This window comes from Saimiri boliviensis, chromosome 2, assembly GCF_048565385.1.
Source record: "Saimiri boliviensis isolate mSaiBol1 chromosome 2, mSaiBol1.pri, whole genome shotgun sequence".
Lineage (NCBI taxonomy): Eukaryota > Metazoa > Chordata > Mammalia > Primates > Cebidae > Saimiri > Saimiri boliviensis.
Window position 1 is genome coordinate 157,149,850 of NC_133450.1, and position 20,540 is coordinate 157,170,389.

At 37.5% G+C, this 20,540-nt stretch overlaps 1 protein-coding gene across 1 annotated transcript in view; it reads right to left on the reverse strand.

Annotated features, from left to right (window-relative positions):
- The window catches only part of LOC141582317 (histone-arginine methyltransferase CARM1-like), a 63,461-nt gene extending 47,531 nt beyond the window's left edge, over positions 1 to 15,930 (reverse strand). Inside the window, exon 1 of the mRNA XM_074390244.1 lies at positions 15,810 to 15,930. Coding sequence (XP_074246345.1) covers positions 15,810 to 15,930 — 121 coding nt within the window. The remainder of the gene's footprint in view (positions 1 to 15,809) is intronic.
- Positions 15,931 to 20,540: the final 4,610 nt, after the last annotated feature.

A 20,540-nucleotide genomic window follows, 5' to 3' on the forward strand; every position in this document is an offset into this window, starting at 1 on the left:
CTAATAATATCACCACCAATTATGAGTACTGAAATAGTTGTTTGGTTTTGTTGTTGGTTTGGTTTTGGAGATTCTTTAGGTGAATTTGATGTAAACTCATTAGTCCTTTAAATCTGAGTCTATAGGTTAGATACAGGAAGTTAGAGATTTGAAGTATGAGAAGAATTCAACATGTTATTACAGGCTTGAAGATGGAGGGAATGAGAAATGTGGGTGGCCTCTAGATGGTGAGAGCAACCCCAGCTAACACCCAGAAATGAAGTGGAACTTCAGTCTTAACAACCACAAGGAATTGAATTCAGCTCACCACAAGGTGAGCTGGGAAGCAGATTTTTTTCTCAGAACCTCCAGACTAGAGCTCAATCCAGCCAGTACCTTGATTTCAGCCTTCTGAAACCCTGCAGATAATTCAGCTATATTGTGCTGGACTTCTGACATACTGAAACTGTGAGCCACTAAGATTGGGGCAGTTTGTTAAGCAACAATAAAAACCTAGTACAGACAGCTACTCACCAGATTACCCCTGCAAGTCATACCAATAATCAAAACTTCCACACTCCTTCTTAGAACCTCATGTCAAAATGAATGATCAGGCAAAGTATAACAGCTGTCTGAGGAAAGCCTCCAAAATGAAAAGCAAAGCAAAGCTGGAAAATAGAACTTCAAGGAGACAGAGATTAAACAGAAAACAGTAGAAAATTATTTAATGTAATTAATATAGAAGGCTTTTTCTTTCAACAATTATTTATTAAGCACCCGCTAAGTATCAGGTAGCATTTTAGAGGCTAAGATATCAAAATATTATGTTAATAAACTACCAACAGAATGTTACAAAAAAGAAACACAGCACAAGAAAAACAGTGAATTTTTAAATGTAGCTGAAATAATACATTCAATAGAAGAGTTAAATGGTAAGTCAAGGAAGTCACCTAAAAAGGTAATAGAACAAGAAGAAAAATGACCCAAAAAAAGATGAGAGAAAAGAGAAGAACATTAAATAATTACTTTTGATGTTCTACTGTTCAACCAATAGAATTTCATTCATTCATTCAGAATGAATGCACAGAAAAAGCAGAGGGGAAGAATTTAGCAAAGAAACCAGGAATTTTTCAGAAATCAAAGACACATGTCTCCAGATGATAAAGACTCTTCAAGTATCTAGATCAGTGAATAAAAAATTACATACAACATGGCATATTGTTGTGAAGTTCAGAGAATCAGGGATAAAATTAAAATTCTAAAGGTCTCCAGATAAAGAGAAAAGAAAATAGGGCACAGATGAACAAAGTGAAATAGAGTGACAGCCAACTTCTATGGTGACCCTGGAAGCTTGAGGTAAATTGAAGAATTTCTGTAAAATTGTAGGGTAAAATAATTTTTTTACCTAGAAATCTATACCAAATCAGCCAATCAAGCATGTAAAGGTAGACTGATACATTTCTAGGAATTAAATAATTCAAACAGTTTACCTCCCAAGAACCTTTTATTAGGAAACTATTAGAGAACATCCCAGTAATAATAACCAACACAGAGAAATAAATGGAAAAGCCAGAGAGAAGGGTTTTCTCTAAGATCAAATATAAGGAATGAGTAATGGAAAGTACCCTGATGACAGCTCATGTCACAGGTGGAAACTTTAAACAAAAAATGTTTACAAGATAGGAAATTACACAGCTGTAATAAAGAATATGTGCATAAACACAAGAATATTACCATACAATCATACTGGAAAGGGGCAGAAGAGAAGGTAGGCTATGAGGATACTGTGAGGGTATTAAATTTTCACCCACCAGAGTCATTAGAGAATTTTCAACATTGATAAATCATCAAATATTATCATAAATAGATTCTTTAGAAAATGGAGTCAACACTAGAAAAGAAGGGAAAACAGCTAAGTAAGCTAAACATGGTTGCCTCTAGGGGATGGATTCAGAAGAAGGGATGGCACAAGGAACTTTCATTTTTCAACATAAGCTTTAAAATTCTATTTGACTTTTAATTACATGAATGTGTTATTTTGAAAAAAAAATCAAATAATAAATAACATTTACTTAGTACTTTATGCACTAAGTAAATAAGGCGGGAGACACTTCATGTACCTAATCTCATATAATTCTGAAAACTCTGTGAAATGGTAAATGTTACTCTGTTTTTTTATAGACTGCAAATCTGAAGCATCCAGAGATGAAGCTCCCAGCCCAAGATGGCACTGCTGCTAGTGGGTCCATGATTCACACCCAGGAGGCTTCACTCCAGAGGCCACGTTCTTAGCAAGCGTAGGGAGAGAAGGTAGAGAACTAAGTGGATGCATTTGCACAGCGGTCAAGATACATTTTGAAAAGGAAAGCCCTAAGCCCCCAGACTCTATCCTTTTTGAAATGCAATATTACCATAATGTGTTCCTGGACCAAGGTAGGCAGATTCATTTAGCAGGGAAAGCCAGTGCATTCCCCAGTGAGAAATTCACCATGAGGAAAGAGAGAGTCTGGACCAGGGGCATGGGTTCAATAGCAGACCGTGGGGTTTGCAGGTATTCTGGTTTTGACACAGTTTGGCTGAATCTAGAAGTTTCTTTATGTTTGCTACCCAAGCATAATACTGAGCAGCTGAGTGTGAGCCAATGAGCTATCACCTTGAGTGCGTACACATAGAGATTTCCTGCACAGCAATGGCGAAATGAGAGGTCATCAGTTTTTTATATTTGTCAACTGACAGCTTCTAAGCCCCACCCCTCCATCTGCCTCTTGTGACCCACATCTGGGTAAACTGGTAAGAAAGCCTACATTATCATTCCTGATTCAAACAGGCAATCTGCTGCCCATGTTCAGAAATTTCCACCCTGGTCCCACCTCCTAACCACAATAAAAACATAGGCCAGTCTCCTTTCCTTCAAGCCATTCAGAACTGCTTGAGAGGTCTGCCCTGCTCTTGGCAGGATCTAAATTACATTAGCAATAAACCTTTTCATAGCCTCTTGATGCATGTGGGGTCATCAGTCTGAACATTCACACAAAAGTTGAGCATGGTAGTCACCTACTGCTGTAGGTAACCATAACAAGTGGATAAAGTCGAGCATGATAGTCACCTGCCACTGTAGGTAACCATAACAAGTGGATAAAGTCGAGCATGGTAGTCACCTGCTGCTGTAGGTAACCATAACAAGTAGATAAAATCGAGCATGATAGTCAACTGCCGCTGTAGGTAACCGTAACAGTTGGATAATGACAGGTGAGACTGTGGGGCATCGGTTTTCAAAAGCAACCACACTAGTACTGGTAGCAATGACCAGTCAAAACTGCTGAATGACCAATTTTGAGTCAGGCCCTTCGGCTCTCTTATGTTGAAAATAGGGTTAGCCAAAGCAGCCCCCTCACAGTAAGTAAACTCCTGAAGTTCTTAGATGGAAAATGAGAGAGACATTGAAGAAAATGTTTGCTTAATGAGCTTAAAAAGAACCTCAAAATGGTAAGTGGAAAAATAAAAGTGATGTGATGTAACTAAACATCAAGTTCATGAAGCTAATCATGTTGGACTCACTATTATTTGAGAGTCACTTGAGAGAGAAGCAGAAGGAACTGCAAGCCTATTGTTTTGCATGCCTCTATGTCACGGATACTACACAGGGCACATAACAGAAACAGTTTGTGGGAGGTAGCTCCATGTTACAGATGAAGAAACCGAGGCTCACATACATTGGTATAACTTGTCTAAGATCACAAAAGGTAAGTGCAGCTGAGAAGACACCCCCAGCCAAAATGATTATGCTCAACTGGATTCTGAAATTCAACCTGAAAATTCTACCATTAAAAATTCATTTTTTAGGACTTTCCACTCTTTAAGAACCTTTTGCTTCTAAAACATTAATTCCTTTCTAATAGGTGAATGCCTTAATACCTTACGCAAGGGAAGAAGGCTGATGGGTAACAGGGCAAAAAGGTCAGAGGTTACTTGTTAAAAGGAAGATGGGTGCTTGAGAACAGAGGAAGGGTGCTGGTGAAATGGCTAAAAAATGAAAAGAGAAGCTGCCAGGCAGACGCTGGCTAGAGCATGGTGCAGAGCAAAGATGTCCCACATGTGCCCTGCCATTCTGCAATGTCAAAGCTTTACTTGAACCTTACAGATAACCTAGCCCAATTCTACAACTGAAGAAACTGAGTCTCAAAGACGTAGTTACTTCCCTTGAATCACACAACTCATGCATGGCAGGGACTAGAATGAGGCTCAGCCAGCACTAGTGTCTGTCTCAGGGCCACTTCAGTTCATTTCTCATGCAGAATGATGTATTTTCTTTAACATGGACGCAGATCTAGACTACGACCAAATCCAATCCAGGTGTTATATGAAAGCCCCTACTACATTTTAATTGAAAATGTCATTGAGATCACTGTAGATTCATATGCAGTTGTATAAAAGAAATATAAAGTTACTGTGTACATATTGCCTAGTTTCCTCAAATGATAACATTTTGCAATGGTAACATTTAGTATACTATCACAACCAGATTATTGACATTGATACAACCCACCAATCTTATTCAAATATCTCCAGTTTTACTTGTGCTCATCTATGCATGCTTTTATGTGTATGTATGTATTTCATCACATGTAAATCTGTGCATTCACTGCAACAGTCAAGATACTGAATAGTTCTAATACCACAAGTATCCTTTACATTGTCCTTTTGTAACCACACCACCTCCTTCCCACCCCACCCTACTTCTCTAACCCCTGTCAACCACTAATCTCTATTTCTAAAAATTGATCATTTCAAAAATGGTATATAAGTGGAATAATATAGTACACAACCTTTTAGTATTGGCCTTTATTTCACATACCAAAGTTCCCTGGAGATTCTGCCAAGTTGTTGCATGTATCAATATTTCATTCCTTTGTATTTTTGAGTAGTATCTCATTATGTGGATTTACCATAGTTCGTGGAATCATTCAAATGCTGAACCATTTATCTGGGTTATTTCCATTTTGGGCTAATATTAATAAAATTGCTATGAACACTTATGTACAAGTTTGTGTAAACATAAATTTTCATTTTCCTGGGAGAAAAGCCCAAGGGTGCAACTGCTGGGTTGTGTGGTAATCACACTTACAGTTTTCTGAGAAACTGCCCAACTGTTTTCCAGTGTGACTGCACCATGTAACATTCCCATCAGCAATGGATGAATGATCCAGTCTCTCCACATTGTCGGCAATATTTGGTGTTGTCACTGTTTTTTATTTTAGACATCCTGATAGCTGTACAGTGATATTTCATTGTGGGTTTAATTTGCATTTCCCTGATGCCTAATGATGTTGAATATCTTTTCATATGGCAGTTTGCCATCTGTGTAACCTCTTTGGTGAATGTCTGTTCATGTCTTTTACCCATTTTCAAATTGGATTGTTGGTTTTTTACTGTTAAGTTTTAAGAGTTCTTCACATAGCCTAGATACCAGCCCTTTGTCTGGTATGTGGCTTGCAAATGTTTTCACCCCTTCTATACCTTGTCTTTCCGTCTTTTTAACAGAATCTTTTACAGACCCAAAGTTTTTAATTTTGATAAGGTTCAACTTAACCATTTTTTCTTTTATGGATTGTGCTTTTGGTGCCAAGCCTAAGAACATTTTCCTTGAATCCCTTGACACTTTCCATTCTAGAGACACCTCAACTAGACAACCATGATAGTCTCTCCACTGCTGTCTACTCCTGCCATTGAAAATGAATTCATCCTACCCCGACTGCCAGATTACAGTTAATGTAGCACAGGTGAAATCACAGAAACGCTGTCCTCAAACCTTCCAGGGCCCCCACTGAATATTAGCATAGAGTCTCTCCTGCCTGGAATTGTAACCCATGCCCCCTACACTGCCACTTTTTCTGCTTCTGCCCAGCCAACTCTCTTCCCCCTTAACATGCCATATTCTAGGCAAACCAACTACTAGCTTCTCTCCAAAAAGCACTTATAATCATGGTAGTGGTAGGGATGTGAAATGGAAAGAATAGGACTTCTGAAGTGATACATAAAACTTCCTGCCTGCCACTGAAAGTTCTACCTAATTCATCAATGTCCATTTAAAATGCCATCGTCTTCAGGGAACTGTTCTTGATTGACCCCAAAAGGCATGTGTTATCTCCTTCACTCCACTAACCCAACAGCACAGTGCATCTCTCTTATAGCACTTAGTTTATTCTCCCATTTGTACCCCAGTCTTATACATTTTGCAAGATGTCAGTCTGCCCAAGGGCAGGAATTGCGTCCTTCTCATCTTGGATTTCCCTGTAGGACCTGGTATACAGAAAGGACCCAGAACTGCTTAGTTGACTGGAACCACATCAGCATCATTCCAGTTCAGATGCCTATGGCCTATTTACCATATAAAAGAGAATAAAAAAAGCAGACTATGCTCATCTTTTTAGCCTCCAGGCCAACTTTAAAATTTTTTTCTAACTATTCTCTCTTTTCTTCTACATCCTTTCCCCTACACATAACCAAAGCAGAAAGAAGAAAAAGAAATAAATGCTGAAGCTGACTCCACACTGAAATTTTAAACACCTCTATGAGCAATATTTTCAAATCAGAAGTAACTTTTCATTCTGTCTTGAGTGAAATAGTGTGCCATGCCTCTAACAACTTCTCTAGGAACCTACTGCTCCCTCAAATTTACTTAGAACTCCCATCTTGGCAATTCTTCAGCATTCCTGAAATTCAAGGCAGAAAAGCAACTAGGTGTCAGAGAGTCCATTGTTTTGCTAGCACTTCCAAGAAAGGGAGTAATCGATTTTTCCCTTTTTGCAATCCCAACTCTTTCTTATCAAATACACAAACCTCTGTTTTGAGCACATAGATCATAATTTTTAAATGCTCATTGAATTAAACAAGCAAATCAACACAATCACTGATGCCTTGTTAGCTTTCTAAACTACATTAGAAACAGAGAATAAAAGAGCATTACAGATAACAAAATGTCAATCAAAAACTTAGTATTTTTAGTTGACTTTTTTTTTAACACTGGTGAATGGTTCGGATATATTGGTTTATTTAAAATGTTTTCTGCATTATAGTAATACATCTAGAAAATGTGCACCTCATTTCCCCATAGGAATGTAAAATTCTTTCTACTTTACCTAAAATGCTGCCTCTCTCAAATTTAAATGTGGCTTCATTGTGAATGTCTCTTTAAGGTAACCAAATATTGTAGAGTCTACATCTTGTCTGGGTAGAGATTTTTCAGCTCTCCTTGTGGTTCGAGAAACTCTTAACTATCCTCTTGTAGTCCCCCACTCAAGGAGAATTGCTCTGATGTAGATTCACCAGCTATACTAACAAAAAAAGTGGGAGCTGCCAATGAAAAGACATAAAATAACTTCACTGTCAAGAGCCACCTTAGAAATTCATTTTGGTTTTTGCCCTGCAGTGTCTATGGTGAAAGTGACATCTATCTGCAAGCCTTGATTTGGGGATTGACTCTTAACAGGCATGTGCAACATTTATGAGCATCTGACGTAAGAAAGACACTGTCGATTGGCACTAACGTGCAAAAATAAATAAACTGTAGCCATAGCCTTGAGTGAGTGCACAGTGCAAGGAGAAGAGGTGTATTCAAAATGCTATGGTACCTCAGAAAAACAAGCAATGAATTTTGCCTGGAAGGTTCCTCACAGGAGACATTACATTGACTCTGAGGCTTGGAAGAAGTATAAGAGCTTGCCAAGTAGAAAGGACATACGGGGAGGATGGGAAAAGGTCGTTACAGGGAGAGGAAACAGTCTATATAAAAGGCTAGTGAATAAATGTATCATGAATGAGCGTGACAGGTCCAGGAACAAGTGGTTCCCCATGGTTTGTAGATATGGCGTAATGAGTCTTAAAATGTTAGTCTACATAGGAAGATTAGAGCAGGGATTTTAAAGGTTTTGATTTACCAGAGTTAATGTTTCTATTTTTATTGACAACAATTGCTCATAGTAACAGGAAGAAATATAGGGGAACTGAGCATCCAGCTGCCTGTGTTGAGTATTTTCATATCATTTACCTCACTTGTGCCTCACAGCTATGTTGTGAGGTGGAGTTTCTTATGCCCATTCTACAAATGAAACCTGGGGTCCTAGGTTATTAAGTCTCTGCTTCAGCTCACCCCAGTCTTTGTTGCTTCAAAGTCTATTCTCATTGCTCTGCATTACGTATCTCCTCCCTTCACAAATTTTAAAAAAGAGCAGTGGGGAGGAAGACAAAGAAAGGGACTTCAAATTTCTCTGTATATGACTTCTAGGATCCTGTTTTGAATGCGGTATTTTGTTTATAAGTAGGTATAAACATCCCCTTATCTACTTAATCTTAGCTACTCTTAAAAGCCCATTTTAAGCCCTACTTTGAAGGGCAGAGAATCACTCCGGCTCATGAGCATCACCTTACCAGGAATTAAGCATAGCCTTCATTACATTCATTTCTTGCCATACATTGTTGATCTTCTCTTTCTGAACCAGTCTTATCACTCTCTTAGTTGATAAGCTCCTTCAGATGCTTTGCTCATTGCCTTTTGCCAACAGCCCCCACCTCAATGCCTTACACACAACACACATTCCCTACATGCTGGTTCCCTGAGTGTAAATCAGGACTCTTTGGCCCGGTTCTGAGGAAGAAAATTGAAAAGACTCTGCAGAATTTTCTCCAAGAAAATTTTGAAGCCAGATGGTTTCACAAACAATATTTTACCAAACATTTGAGGAAGAGGTAATGTCTCTGCTATTTAAACTGCTTTGGAGCAAAGGAAAAGATGGAATGTATCCTAAATCATTTACAAAGCCAATATGATACAATAATAAAACTTGACAAAGTTACTCCCAAAATAAAGATGAATTCCCATTAGGAAGCAAGATGGAGACAACATAGCTTTTCATCTGGGTTAGAGCACTGACCCAAGCTTTATCTTCTTGGTAGTGTGATTCCACCTTTTCATAACTGCAGTTTTACTAATGATAAGATGAATAAGATAACAGTATAGTATGACAATATAAGGCTACTCCAGGTTCAATAAAAGTAATCATGATGATGATGATGCTCACATTTATTATTTGTCTGGCACTGATCTAAGACATTTATATGCATGAATACCTCATCGTCCCAACAACACTGAGGTAGGTATTACTCTAATCACCACTTTGCAAGTGAAGTACCTGAGATAGCATGAAGAGAAGTACCATAGTTACACAACTTATAAATGATAGTACCACAGTCTGAATGTCTGTGTCTCTCCAAAATCTGTATGTTAAAATTCCAAACTGCTATTTGATGAAAGGAAGAGGTGGGGCCTTTGGGAAGTAATGAAATTATCAGGACAAAGCTCTCATGAACGGAATTAATGTCCTTATGAAAGAGGCACAAGGGAGCTCGTTTTCCCTTTCTGCTATGTGAGCACGCAGTGAGAAGGTGTTGTCTATGCCGAACCAGCCCTCAGCAGGTACTGAATATGCTAGCATCTTCTAGGCTCTGGAACTGTGAGAAGTAAATTCTTTTGTTTACAAACATTCTAGTTTATGGTATTTTGTGATAGCTGCCCAAACAAACTAAGTTGAGACAGGATTTGAACCTAGGTAGTATGGCTCCAGGTCTCATACTCTTAGCAGCTCCTCTAGTCAATAATATTAGTGTCATATTAATGTGGCAAAGGAAAATACAAGCCATATTTTATCAATGCAGAAAAATAAAAGAAGAAGGAAAAAAAACAACAGCCTTTTATTGAAAAATAAATGTTAAACAATTTGGGGTACACCTTTATTTCAAAAAGAATGTTTGTATTGAACCAAAGATAAATATTGGACTTTTGAAATTCTATTAAAGTCTCAAATAAGACCAATAAGTCAACAGAATGGGAAAGAATTTTTGCAAGCTAGCCATCTGACAAAGGACTAATAACCAGAATCTACAAAGAGCTAAAACAAGAGAAGAACAAACAACCCCATCAAAAACTGGGTGAAGGATATGAACGGACAGTTTTAAAAGAAGACATTTATGCAGCCAACAAACATGAAAAAATGCTAATCATCACTGATCATTAGAGAAATGCAAATCAAGACTGCATTGAGATACCATCTCATGCCAGTTAGAATGGTGATCATTAAAAAATCTGGAGACAACAGACGCTGGAGAGGATGTGGAGAAATAGGAACACTTTTACACAGCTGGTTGGAGTATAAATCAGTTCAACCATTGTGGAAGATAATGTGGCTATTCCTCAAGGATCTAGAAACAGAAATACCATTTAACCCAGGAATCCTATTACTGGGTATATACCCAAAGGATTATAAATTGATCTATTATAAAGATGCATGCACATATATGTTCATTGTGGCATTGTTTACAATAGCAAAGACCTGGAACCAACCCAAATACCCGTCAATAATAGACTAGATAAAGAAAATGTGGCACATATATACCATGGACTGCAGCCATAAAAAACGATGAGTTCATGTCCTTTGCAGAAACATGGATGAATCTGGAAACCATCATTCTCAGCAAACTGACACAAGAACAGAAAACCAAACACTGCATGTTCTCACTGATAGGTGGGTGTTGAACAATAAGAACACATGGACTCAGTGAGGGGAACATCACACACTGGGGGTCTGTTGCGGAGTGGAGGACTATGGGAGGGATAGCAGAGGGCGGGGAGATTGGGGAGGGATAACATTGGGAGAAATACCTAATGTAGGTGACAGGGGGATGGAGGCAGCAAACCACCATGGCATGTGTATACCTATGTAACAATCCTGCAAGATCTGCACATGTACCCCAGAACTTAAAGTATAAATAAATATATATGTGAGTATATATATAAAGATCAGTAAGTTTGCAGCAATTTCTATTCATTTAAATTGTTCTTTGAATTTCTAATGATCATTATTTTGAGCATTGTAGCTAATGTAATAAGGCAGGAAAATAAACAAGAAGTCTGTCTTAGCCCTTTTGCACTACTATGAAGCAATACCTAAGGTTGGGTAATTTATAAAGAAAAGAGGTTTATTTGGCTCACAGTTCAGCAGGCTGTACAAGCATGTCACCAGCATCCGCTCTGGTTAGGGCTTCAGGGGGCTTCTGTTCATGGCAGAAGGCTGAGGGGAGCTGGTGTACAAAATAACATGGCAGAAAGTGAGACAGAGGGGAGGGAGTGCCATGCTTTTTTACAATCAGATCTCAAGGGAACTAAGAATGAGAATTCACTCGGTTTTGTGAGAATGACTTCAAGCCATTTTTGAGGGATCTGCCCCCATGATGTAAATCCCTTCCACCAGGACCCACCTTTAACAATGGGGAGCATATTTTAACATGATATTTAGAGGGGGGGAAATCCCAACTATAGTAAGTTCTAAGTATTACAAAGGAGATGGTTTGATCTTGGATCTGAAAGAATCAAGAGGATCAACTTAAAACGTATTAACACTGGTAAGAGTCCAAAAAGGGTAACTGGTTACGAAATAAAATTACTAAACAGCTCTACATGTTTGCAAAAAAACCAAAGCTATACAAAGTCTAATTCAAAGAGTTCTATTTTAAATAGAAGCACAATTATAAAACAATTAGAAATAAATTTAGCAAGATGTGTGAAGGACCAGATCATATGAACAGAAAAGAACCGCAAAATCTAGGATGCATCAAGAACAGATAAATGCAACGTCTAGAAGTTACCTGTAATTCCAACAAGAACTCCAACAGTTTTATGAGAAAATTTTTCTATGAGTCTAAATTTTGTTCAAAAAAGTAAAAAGATGAAAAAAATCTATGAATTTCTTTTCTTGGAGGGTAGAAATGGAATGAATAAAAAGCCAGATACAATATTATCACAAATTATAAATGAAGGTTGTGTTGTATTGATACATAAGTGGACAGATAAACGAACATAACAGAGAGAAAAGAAAAACAAAAATAAATGTACCTAATAATTTAGTAATTTATAAAGATGGCATTTCAAGTCAATGTAGGATGAATTAATTTTTAAACAAAGAATAAACAAATTTAGTTCCATTGCAGAGGGGAAATTTCCTTTAAATAGAGGAAGTCCACCCTTCTTCACTCTTTCTCCAACTCTGCTGTCTCAAAAGCTAATGTGATTGCTGGAGCTCTATTAGCCATTCTGTAGCCATTAATGTGAGTAGAAACTGAATGACAGACTAGTGAGTTTAAAGAAAGCGCGGTACCTAAAGATGTCCTGAAGCCAACACTGGATTGGTAACTACAGAACTTATGTGAGAGAAAACTGGACTTCAATATTTTTAAAGACATTGTTATTTGGGAGTTTTCTGTCATATGCAATTGAGCTGAATTCCACCTGATACAGATTCCCACCTAACAACTTAAACCTAAATAAACAATGGCTTTTTAAGCAGACATTTTAGAAATAAGCCAAATTATAGAGAAATATTTCTCAAAACTTAGGAAAGATAAGGCTTAAGTTTATATATAAAGGCAGAATATATAAAGAAATAGTGACAATGAAAGAATTAAACTCTTTTAAATAGAAAAATTAAGAAAATGTACATCTTGGGAAATATTTATATAAAAGGTATTTGAAATTACTATCTTAATAAACAAAAAGTTTTATATACATTAGTAAGGAAAAGGTCCCAAGTGACTGAATAAACAATATTATGAGGCAATTTCCAAGGAAGATTTATAATTGGCCTCTTAACATGTGAACTATATAAAAATACTAGTATTCCAAAAAAATATGAATTAAACCAAGATACCATTTTGTCTACAAAACTGCCAACTATTTCTTTGTTTTTTCTTTTTTTAATTAATTTTAATTTTAAGTTCCAGGATATATGTGCAGGATATGCAGGTTTGTTATATAGGTAACTGTGTGTCATGGTGGTTTGCTGCACCTATCAACCCATTATCTAGGTATTGAGCTCATTTTCACTAGCTATTTTTCCTAATGCTCTCCTTCCTCCCACTCCACCCCATAACAGGCCCAGTGTGTGTTGTTTCCCTCCCTGTATCCATGTGTTCTCATTGTTAAGCTCTCACTTATAAGTGAGAACATACAGTGTTTGGTTTTCTGTCCCTGTGTTAGTTTGCTGGGGATAATGGCTTCCAGCTCCATCCATGTCCCTGCAAAAGACATGATCATGTTCCTCTTTACGGCTGCATAGTATACCATGGTGTATATGTACCACATTTTCTTTATCCAGTTTATCACCAATAGGCATTTGGATTGATTCTATGTCTTTGCTATCGTGAATAGTGCTAAAATGAACATACATGTGCATGTATCTTTGTAACAGACTGATTTATATTCTTTTGAGTACATACCCAGTAATGGGATTCCTGGGTCAAATGGTATTTCTGGTTCTAGATCTTTAAGGAATTACCACACAGTCTCCCACAATGGTTAAACTAATGTATAGTCCCATGAACATTGCAAAAGCGTTGATATTTCTCCACAACCTTGCCAGCATCTGCTGTTTCTTGACTTTTTAATAACCACCATTCTCACTGGTAGGACATGGTATCTCATTATGGCTTTGATTTGCACTCCTCTAATGATCAATGATATTGAGCTTTTTTTCATGTCTGTTGGCCACATGAATGTTTTATTTTGCAAAGTATCTGTTCATGTCCTTTGCCCACTTTTTAATGGGGACTTTTTTTCTTCTTGTAAATTTCACTCTTTTAAACATGTTTAATATACAGAATTAGTGGGTATTCAAGGAAATTGGCACCTTCATACAATATTGGCAGAAGTATTATCATTATAACTTGATCTGTAGGACAATTTATTAATATCTGTCAAAAATCTTACATAATATTTACAATATTTGATTTCACAAATCTAAAGGAATTTGTTCTAGGAAAATTATTATAGTAATGTGTCACAGTGTCTGATAAAACATTTTGCTGTAACAATGTATATAATGGTGCAAGTGTGAAGCAAACTAAAAGTTCAAATAGAAGACTAATTAAATAAAAGCTGTCCACACATGAAACAGTATCATTCAACCATTAGAAATATTTAGTTTAAAAAATCATGAGAAAACATTCAAAATATATTGTAATAGAAAAGAAAAAAATACAAAATATTTTCAGAATAATCGTTTTGTATTTTTTACATCAGCATATACACAAAATATCAAAAGTAGTTCTATCCATGTGGTGATTTTTTGTTTATCCTTTTGGAGTTTTCCTGCACCTTGAAAATTTTATGTAGTTAACATATATTAAATTTATAATTGAGCAAAATTTAACAGCAACAGAAAAAGAATACTGATTGTCTGAATCAGATTATAATTTACAAATCTTAAACTACAGCCCCATATTTTTCACTAAGACTCTTCTTTACAACATCAGACCCAGGTGGAACTTTTGTACTGAATAAGAGTGGATCATAGTTCTTGGCTTTATAAGTTATTTCCACTGACAATCAGAATAGCATAAAAACTTCTCTTTAGACTTGAGATTCCAAATGTGCATCACCAGATACATGGATGAATTCTCCAATGACCAATGATGGATGAATGGATAAAGAAAATGTGATATGTACATACGATGGAATATTGTTCAGCCTTCAAAAAGAGGAACATCCTAGCATTTGCAACATCATCAGTGAACTTGGAGACCATTAGGCTAAGTAAAATATGCCAGTCACAGGACAAATACTACATGTCTCAACTTATAAGAGGTATCTAAAACAGTTGAACTAACAGAAGCAGTGAATAGAGAATAGAATGGTGGTTACCAGGGGATGAGGGGAGGCAGGAATGGCGAATTGTTGCTCAATGGGTATAAAGTTCCAGTTATGTAAGATGAACATGTCCTAGAGATGTGTTGTACAACAGGGTACCTACAGTTAAAAATAGGACATGTTGCCTTTAAAAATATGTTAAGAGGATGATCTCATGTGGCGTGTTTATCCAAACAACAAAATGAAACAAAAACACACGAATATAAGGAAATGTTTGGAGATGACGGATATGTTTAGTATACTGATTGTAGTGATGGTATTGTGGGTACATGCATATGTTCAAACTCATCAAAATGTATACATTAAATGGGTGCAATTTTTTTCATATATCAATTATACATCAATAAAGCTTAAAATAATTGAGTTTCCATCTGTCGCTCAAAGCATTTCTTTGATACGATCTTATTGGGAAGGTTAGAATGTAGTGGAATAGCTAGAATTACAGATCAACAAATTATTCCGAAAGCAGGATATCTATTTGAACAATAAACTAAGTCACATTAAAGAGAAACTTCTTTTGGTGTGTAAGAATGGAGGCATTCACATGATACTCCTGAATCTATGACCCACGTGTATCTCAGGAGAGAGCAAATTAAACTGATTGACATATAAGTAAGTAATACAGCCCAGTTGACACTGATGAAAATTATTTGCCAGAGGAATCCTTCCAACTCAGTTAAACCAAAAACTAATCACTTTACTTCAGGGTGCACAGAGTCATATCCAAAGAGCACTCTCCATGCTCTCATTATGAATGCCAATAAAACCACACCCAGGGAGACAGAAAGAAGAGAAAACAAATAAGCAGAACCTCAAATGTGAGCAATACAGGAAATGCTTAAGGCAGCCAGGTCACATGGTGCTAGACATGAAGTTGAATGCCATTAACTAATCAAGCCAAGGATCCACAAGGCTTCGGGCAGGGCCATTCCAGACAGTAATGAGTGGACGTTCAAAGATTGAGTGACAGCAATTCTAGCAACGACTTTACAGTACCCAACAGAGACAGTTACAGAAAGGACAGTGCCCCACGTGCCAGCTCAGGATCACTCCTGAACTCTCCCCACACCCTTCTCACCACAGCCACGGCCCCAGCCCTTGTTCAGGGCCTGATTACTCCTCAACTGCACGCTGAAGCATCCTCCCACCTTTCTCGTCTTTCCTTTCTTGAGTTTTCTGGTGCCCCATTCATCCTCCATATTGTCCCCATAGATAGTGAGTGGAGCAAACATTACAAAGGTTAGGGACAGAGCATCATAAGCTCAAATACTGGGCTTAAATCCATCACTGGCTAGCCATGAGGACTTGGTAAAAAATGCAACCACTCTGAGCCCCAGTTTTCCCAGAAGTAAAATATATCTGTTAAACCTTCATGGAGGCTTAGAGGATCATTTGAGGATAAAATGGAAGATACCAGCACAGTGGCTACTGGTAGGATAGTGCTCAGTATGCTTGTATGGCACCTCTTTGCCTGCAGAAATGTTATCCATATTGAGTCTCTTAGAATAGTGTTTCCATGTACTATAGACTATCAAGGCTCTGAGAAGTCCTAAAACAGCCAATAACCCTATTTAACATTATTAAATACAGATTTTTCAAATCCATTGCCAAGGAAAATAGTTTTCTTTCCTAGAAACACCAACACCACATGTATCTCTGTAAGAGGGAGATATGCAATATTTGATAAATTTATTAGCCAAAAATCCCTTTATTAGAAAACATTCCTCAGGACTAAAATTATATAAGAACCTTTTGAAAATGTTAATCTATAAAAGGTAATTCATGTTGATCCTCCATGGTCTGGCTGCAGCCTACCTTCTAAGACTGATTTCCCAACATTCAACTCACATTTTAGCCCTATCCAACTATGTGCCACCTCCAGAATAAACCAGCACTTCTCACATCCATATCCGGGCTTATGAGATTCCCTTTATCCCTCTTGCCCTCACTTCACTCATTCATGCCTTCTGGATCTTCTGAAGCTCTATTTCCATCTTGCATGCTGTAGAGTTATCTTATTTCAAATCAGGACAAACTTCTTATACTTTCATTAAGGCAAATATTTAGATTAGTTTGAAATGCTAGATAGGTCTTTATAATTTGCCTTTTTGGCTATTTTGTCTTCATATGCCTCAGGTCCAGCTATTGTACTTCACATTCACTAAGGATTTGGTGAGCAAAAGGATGATAAGAAATTACTATTGTTAATCAGTAATAATCCTTCTAAATTTGTCTTGATTGGTTCAGGCTGCTTTAACAAAGTAGCATACACCGGGTGGCTATAAACAACAGAAATTTACTTCTCAGAGTTCTGAATGCTGGAAAGTTCAAGATCAAGATATTAGCAGACTCAGTGTTTGCTGACGACCTGCCTCTTGGTTCTCAGACAGCTGTGATTCCACTATGTGTTCATATGGCAGAAGCAGGACACAGCTCTCTGGATTCTTTTATAATCTCATTCATGAAGGCTCCATCCTCATGACCTAATAACTTCACCTCCTCATACCATCACACAAGGGGTTAGGTTTCAAATATACAAATTTTAGGATACAAACATTTAGCCCATAGTGAGCCTCTTCACTTTTTTTTTTTTTTAACTGCATTGCTCCTTAGGCATCTTTGCAGACATTTTCAATCCTTGCTAAAAGGCAGCAAGAAATAAATTAATAACCACCAAAAAGCCAGACATTCATGAAACACTTCCAACATTACGTACTGAGCTTCATGAGACTCAGATACTTTTCGTCAAAGCAGGGAAGCTGGTATTAGAAGCCGGCCATCTCATCTACCCCAAAGACTACTTGTTCCCCGTGCATGTACTACCTCAGCTACATGCTAACAACTTCTCTGTCCACGGGGTCTCCTCATTTTTAAAGCAATAGTTGCAGCCTGCACTAAAGTTGAGTAGGTTCTAGAAGCTTAAAGAGCCATTAAATAAAACAGATTTTTAAAAATTCTAAGGATAGGATGGAAAGAGACTTCACAATAGTCACTGTGATGTGCCTGTAGATACGTTCAGTCCAAATGAGAAGCCACACTTAGAATTTCCCCTCCACCTCAATTCCTCAAGGACCTAAAAATAGAAATCCCATTTGACCCAGCAATCCCATTACTGGGTATATATCCAAAGGATTGTAAATCATTCTACTATAAGGACACGTGCACACGAATGTTCATTGCAGCACTGTTTACAATAGCAAAGACCTGGAACCAACCCAAATGCCCAACGATGATAGACTGGATAGGGAAAATATGGTACATATACACTATGGAATATTACGCAGCCATCAAAAACGATGAGTTCACGTCCTTTGTAGGGACATGGATGAACCTGGAAACCATCATTCTCAGCAAACTGACACAAGAGCAGAAAATCAAACACTGCATATTCTCACTCATAGGCGGGTGTTGAACAATGAGAACACATGGACACAGGGAGAGGAGCACTACACACTGGGGTCCACTGGGGGGAAACGGGGGAGGGATGGGGGTGGGGAGGTGGGAAGAGATAGCATGGGGAGAAAGGACAGATATAGGCGAGGGGACGGAAGGCAGCAAAGCACACTGCCATGTGTGTACCTATGCAACAATCTTACATGTTCATCACATGTACCCCAAAACCTAAAATGCAATATATATATATATATATATATATATATATATATATATATATATAAAGAATTTCCCTGCCACCTAGTGTCCACTGTAAAAATACTCTCTGCTATTTGGAAACTTAAAATTTTACTATATAAATAATACTGATAATAGTAACATCAGTCAGCAATAATAATATGTGATTGCAATGTCAGCAGCAATAAAAATCTTCATGGATGGGCTACCTAATATGTGCTGAGCACTTTACGTATATTCTTTAATTAATTTTCATAATCACCCTTCAAGGCTGTTGCTTTAGAGATGAGAAAAGTGGAGCTAAAAGTGGTTAAGGCAACTTGCCTAAGTTTGCAACTGGCAAATTATGGGTTCCAATTCATCTCTGAATCTAGTGGACCCCAAATCTCAAGCTTTTTGTCTTGCAACACTGACTGTCTCTTGTCTGTTTGAAATGTGCAGCGGTATAATTCATAAAAATTCATTGTACTTTGACATTTATTAAACATCTACTATGAGGAGTGTGCTAGATAATGAGGATGTTGAGATAAATATGGCTTCGTCCTGGCCCTAAGGGATGCACAATTCAGTAAGAGAAGGTTGCTGCCTATGATTGTGTAGGCTGTTTTTCTACAACTTCACTAATCACCATCCATACAAACTTCAGGCAAATAGCTCCACCTTGAGCTGGGCAACAAAGCAGTCCAGAGAAAAACAAACCCATATGCAACCAAGTCACTCATTATTAAGTGACAAAGAGATTTAGTTCATATGTCTTAACCAATTTCACTAATGCAAAGAAGAGACTAACTAGAAATATGGGCAGTGAGGAAGAGTCCGGGTCAGAGATCTACTTCCGGGCAGAGTGTACAGCTTCACTCACTTCATGCCCTGAGCTAGCCCTACTTGGTGCTGGGTTCAGCAGAGACCTGCTGGCCATTACAGAAAGGACTTACCATGGGCTCCTTCAGTAAAACTATGTACATCTGAATGGGCACAAATAATCATCCATTCAAAAAAAGTACGTGGAAAAGAGAACTGTCTAGCTAAAGTTGTCAGGGGCAGGAACAACTGAACCATTCATGAGAAATAAAGACACAGCAATATGGCATGCTTTATACCCTCACTTTCTGGAAAACATTTTCAAAAGGGGAGGCAAAGCTACAAAGAAATCCCTTCTCCCTCAGCACGAACACCCCTGCCCTCTTAGGAGATGTTTCTTTAAATACTGATTTCCAGCATGGCCTCTTAAAAAAATTTACTGTTTTTTTTTTTTTTTTCATTTCAATAGCTTTTGGGGTACAGGTGGTTTTTGGTTACATGGATGAATTGTATAGTGGTAAAGTTTGAGATTTTAGTGCACTCACCCCCCCAAGTAGTGCACATTGTACCCAGTATGCAGTTTTTATCCCTAACCCCACACACCCTCCCCCTTATGAGTCTCCAAGGTCCATAGTATCTCTCTGTATCATGGCCTCTTTAAACAAACAAACAAAAAAGGATGAGTAAGTCCAGGGAGAGGGAAAAGATTTGGCTGTAGTAGGGAAAGGGAAATTAGGCAATTTGCTAGTTATTCATTTATTCATTCAAGAGGATGAATATATAAATGCTCTACAAAATTCGAAAGGTAGAAAAGAAATACACAGTGAAAGTAAGTCTCCCTCATGCTCTTGACCCCCAGTCCCCAATTCTTCTTCCTAAAGGTAATCACTGTTATCAGTTGAGTACCCTTCTACAGATACCTTATATACATACCAATCCATGTTTGGCTACATCCATTTTAAGTTCAACATTCACTCTATCCTGTGTCTTGTTGTATATCATCTTAAAAAGTATATCAAGGGTTCTGCATCTTGCATTTTTTAAACTTAAGAATATATCTTGGCAATTATTCCATGTCAGTACATAGAGAAATGTTTCAGCCTTTCCAGTGGCTGTATCATACTCCCTCATAAGGCTATATCAGGTTTATTTCATATCACTTGCTGTTACAAACAAAACTGCAATGAATATCATGTTACATACATTACTGCACACACGTGTAGGTGCACATGCCTTTTCTCTCCTCTCTGGCTTATTTTTACTTTATTTTAATCTCTGGTTCTCTGGTTCCTGTGATTATGCTATATTATATCTTGGAGTTTACGTCATTTTAATTTGTTCTACTTTGAATTCATGGGGTCTGTTGAGTCAAAGATTC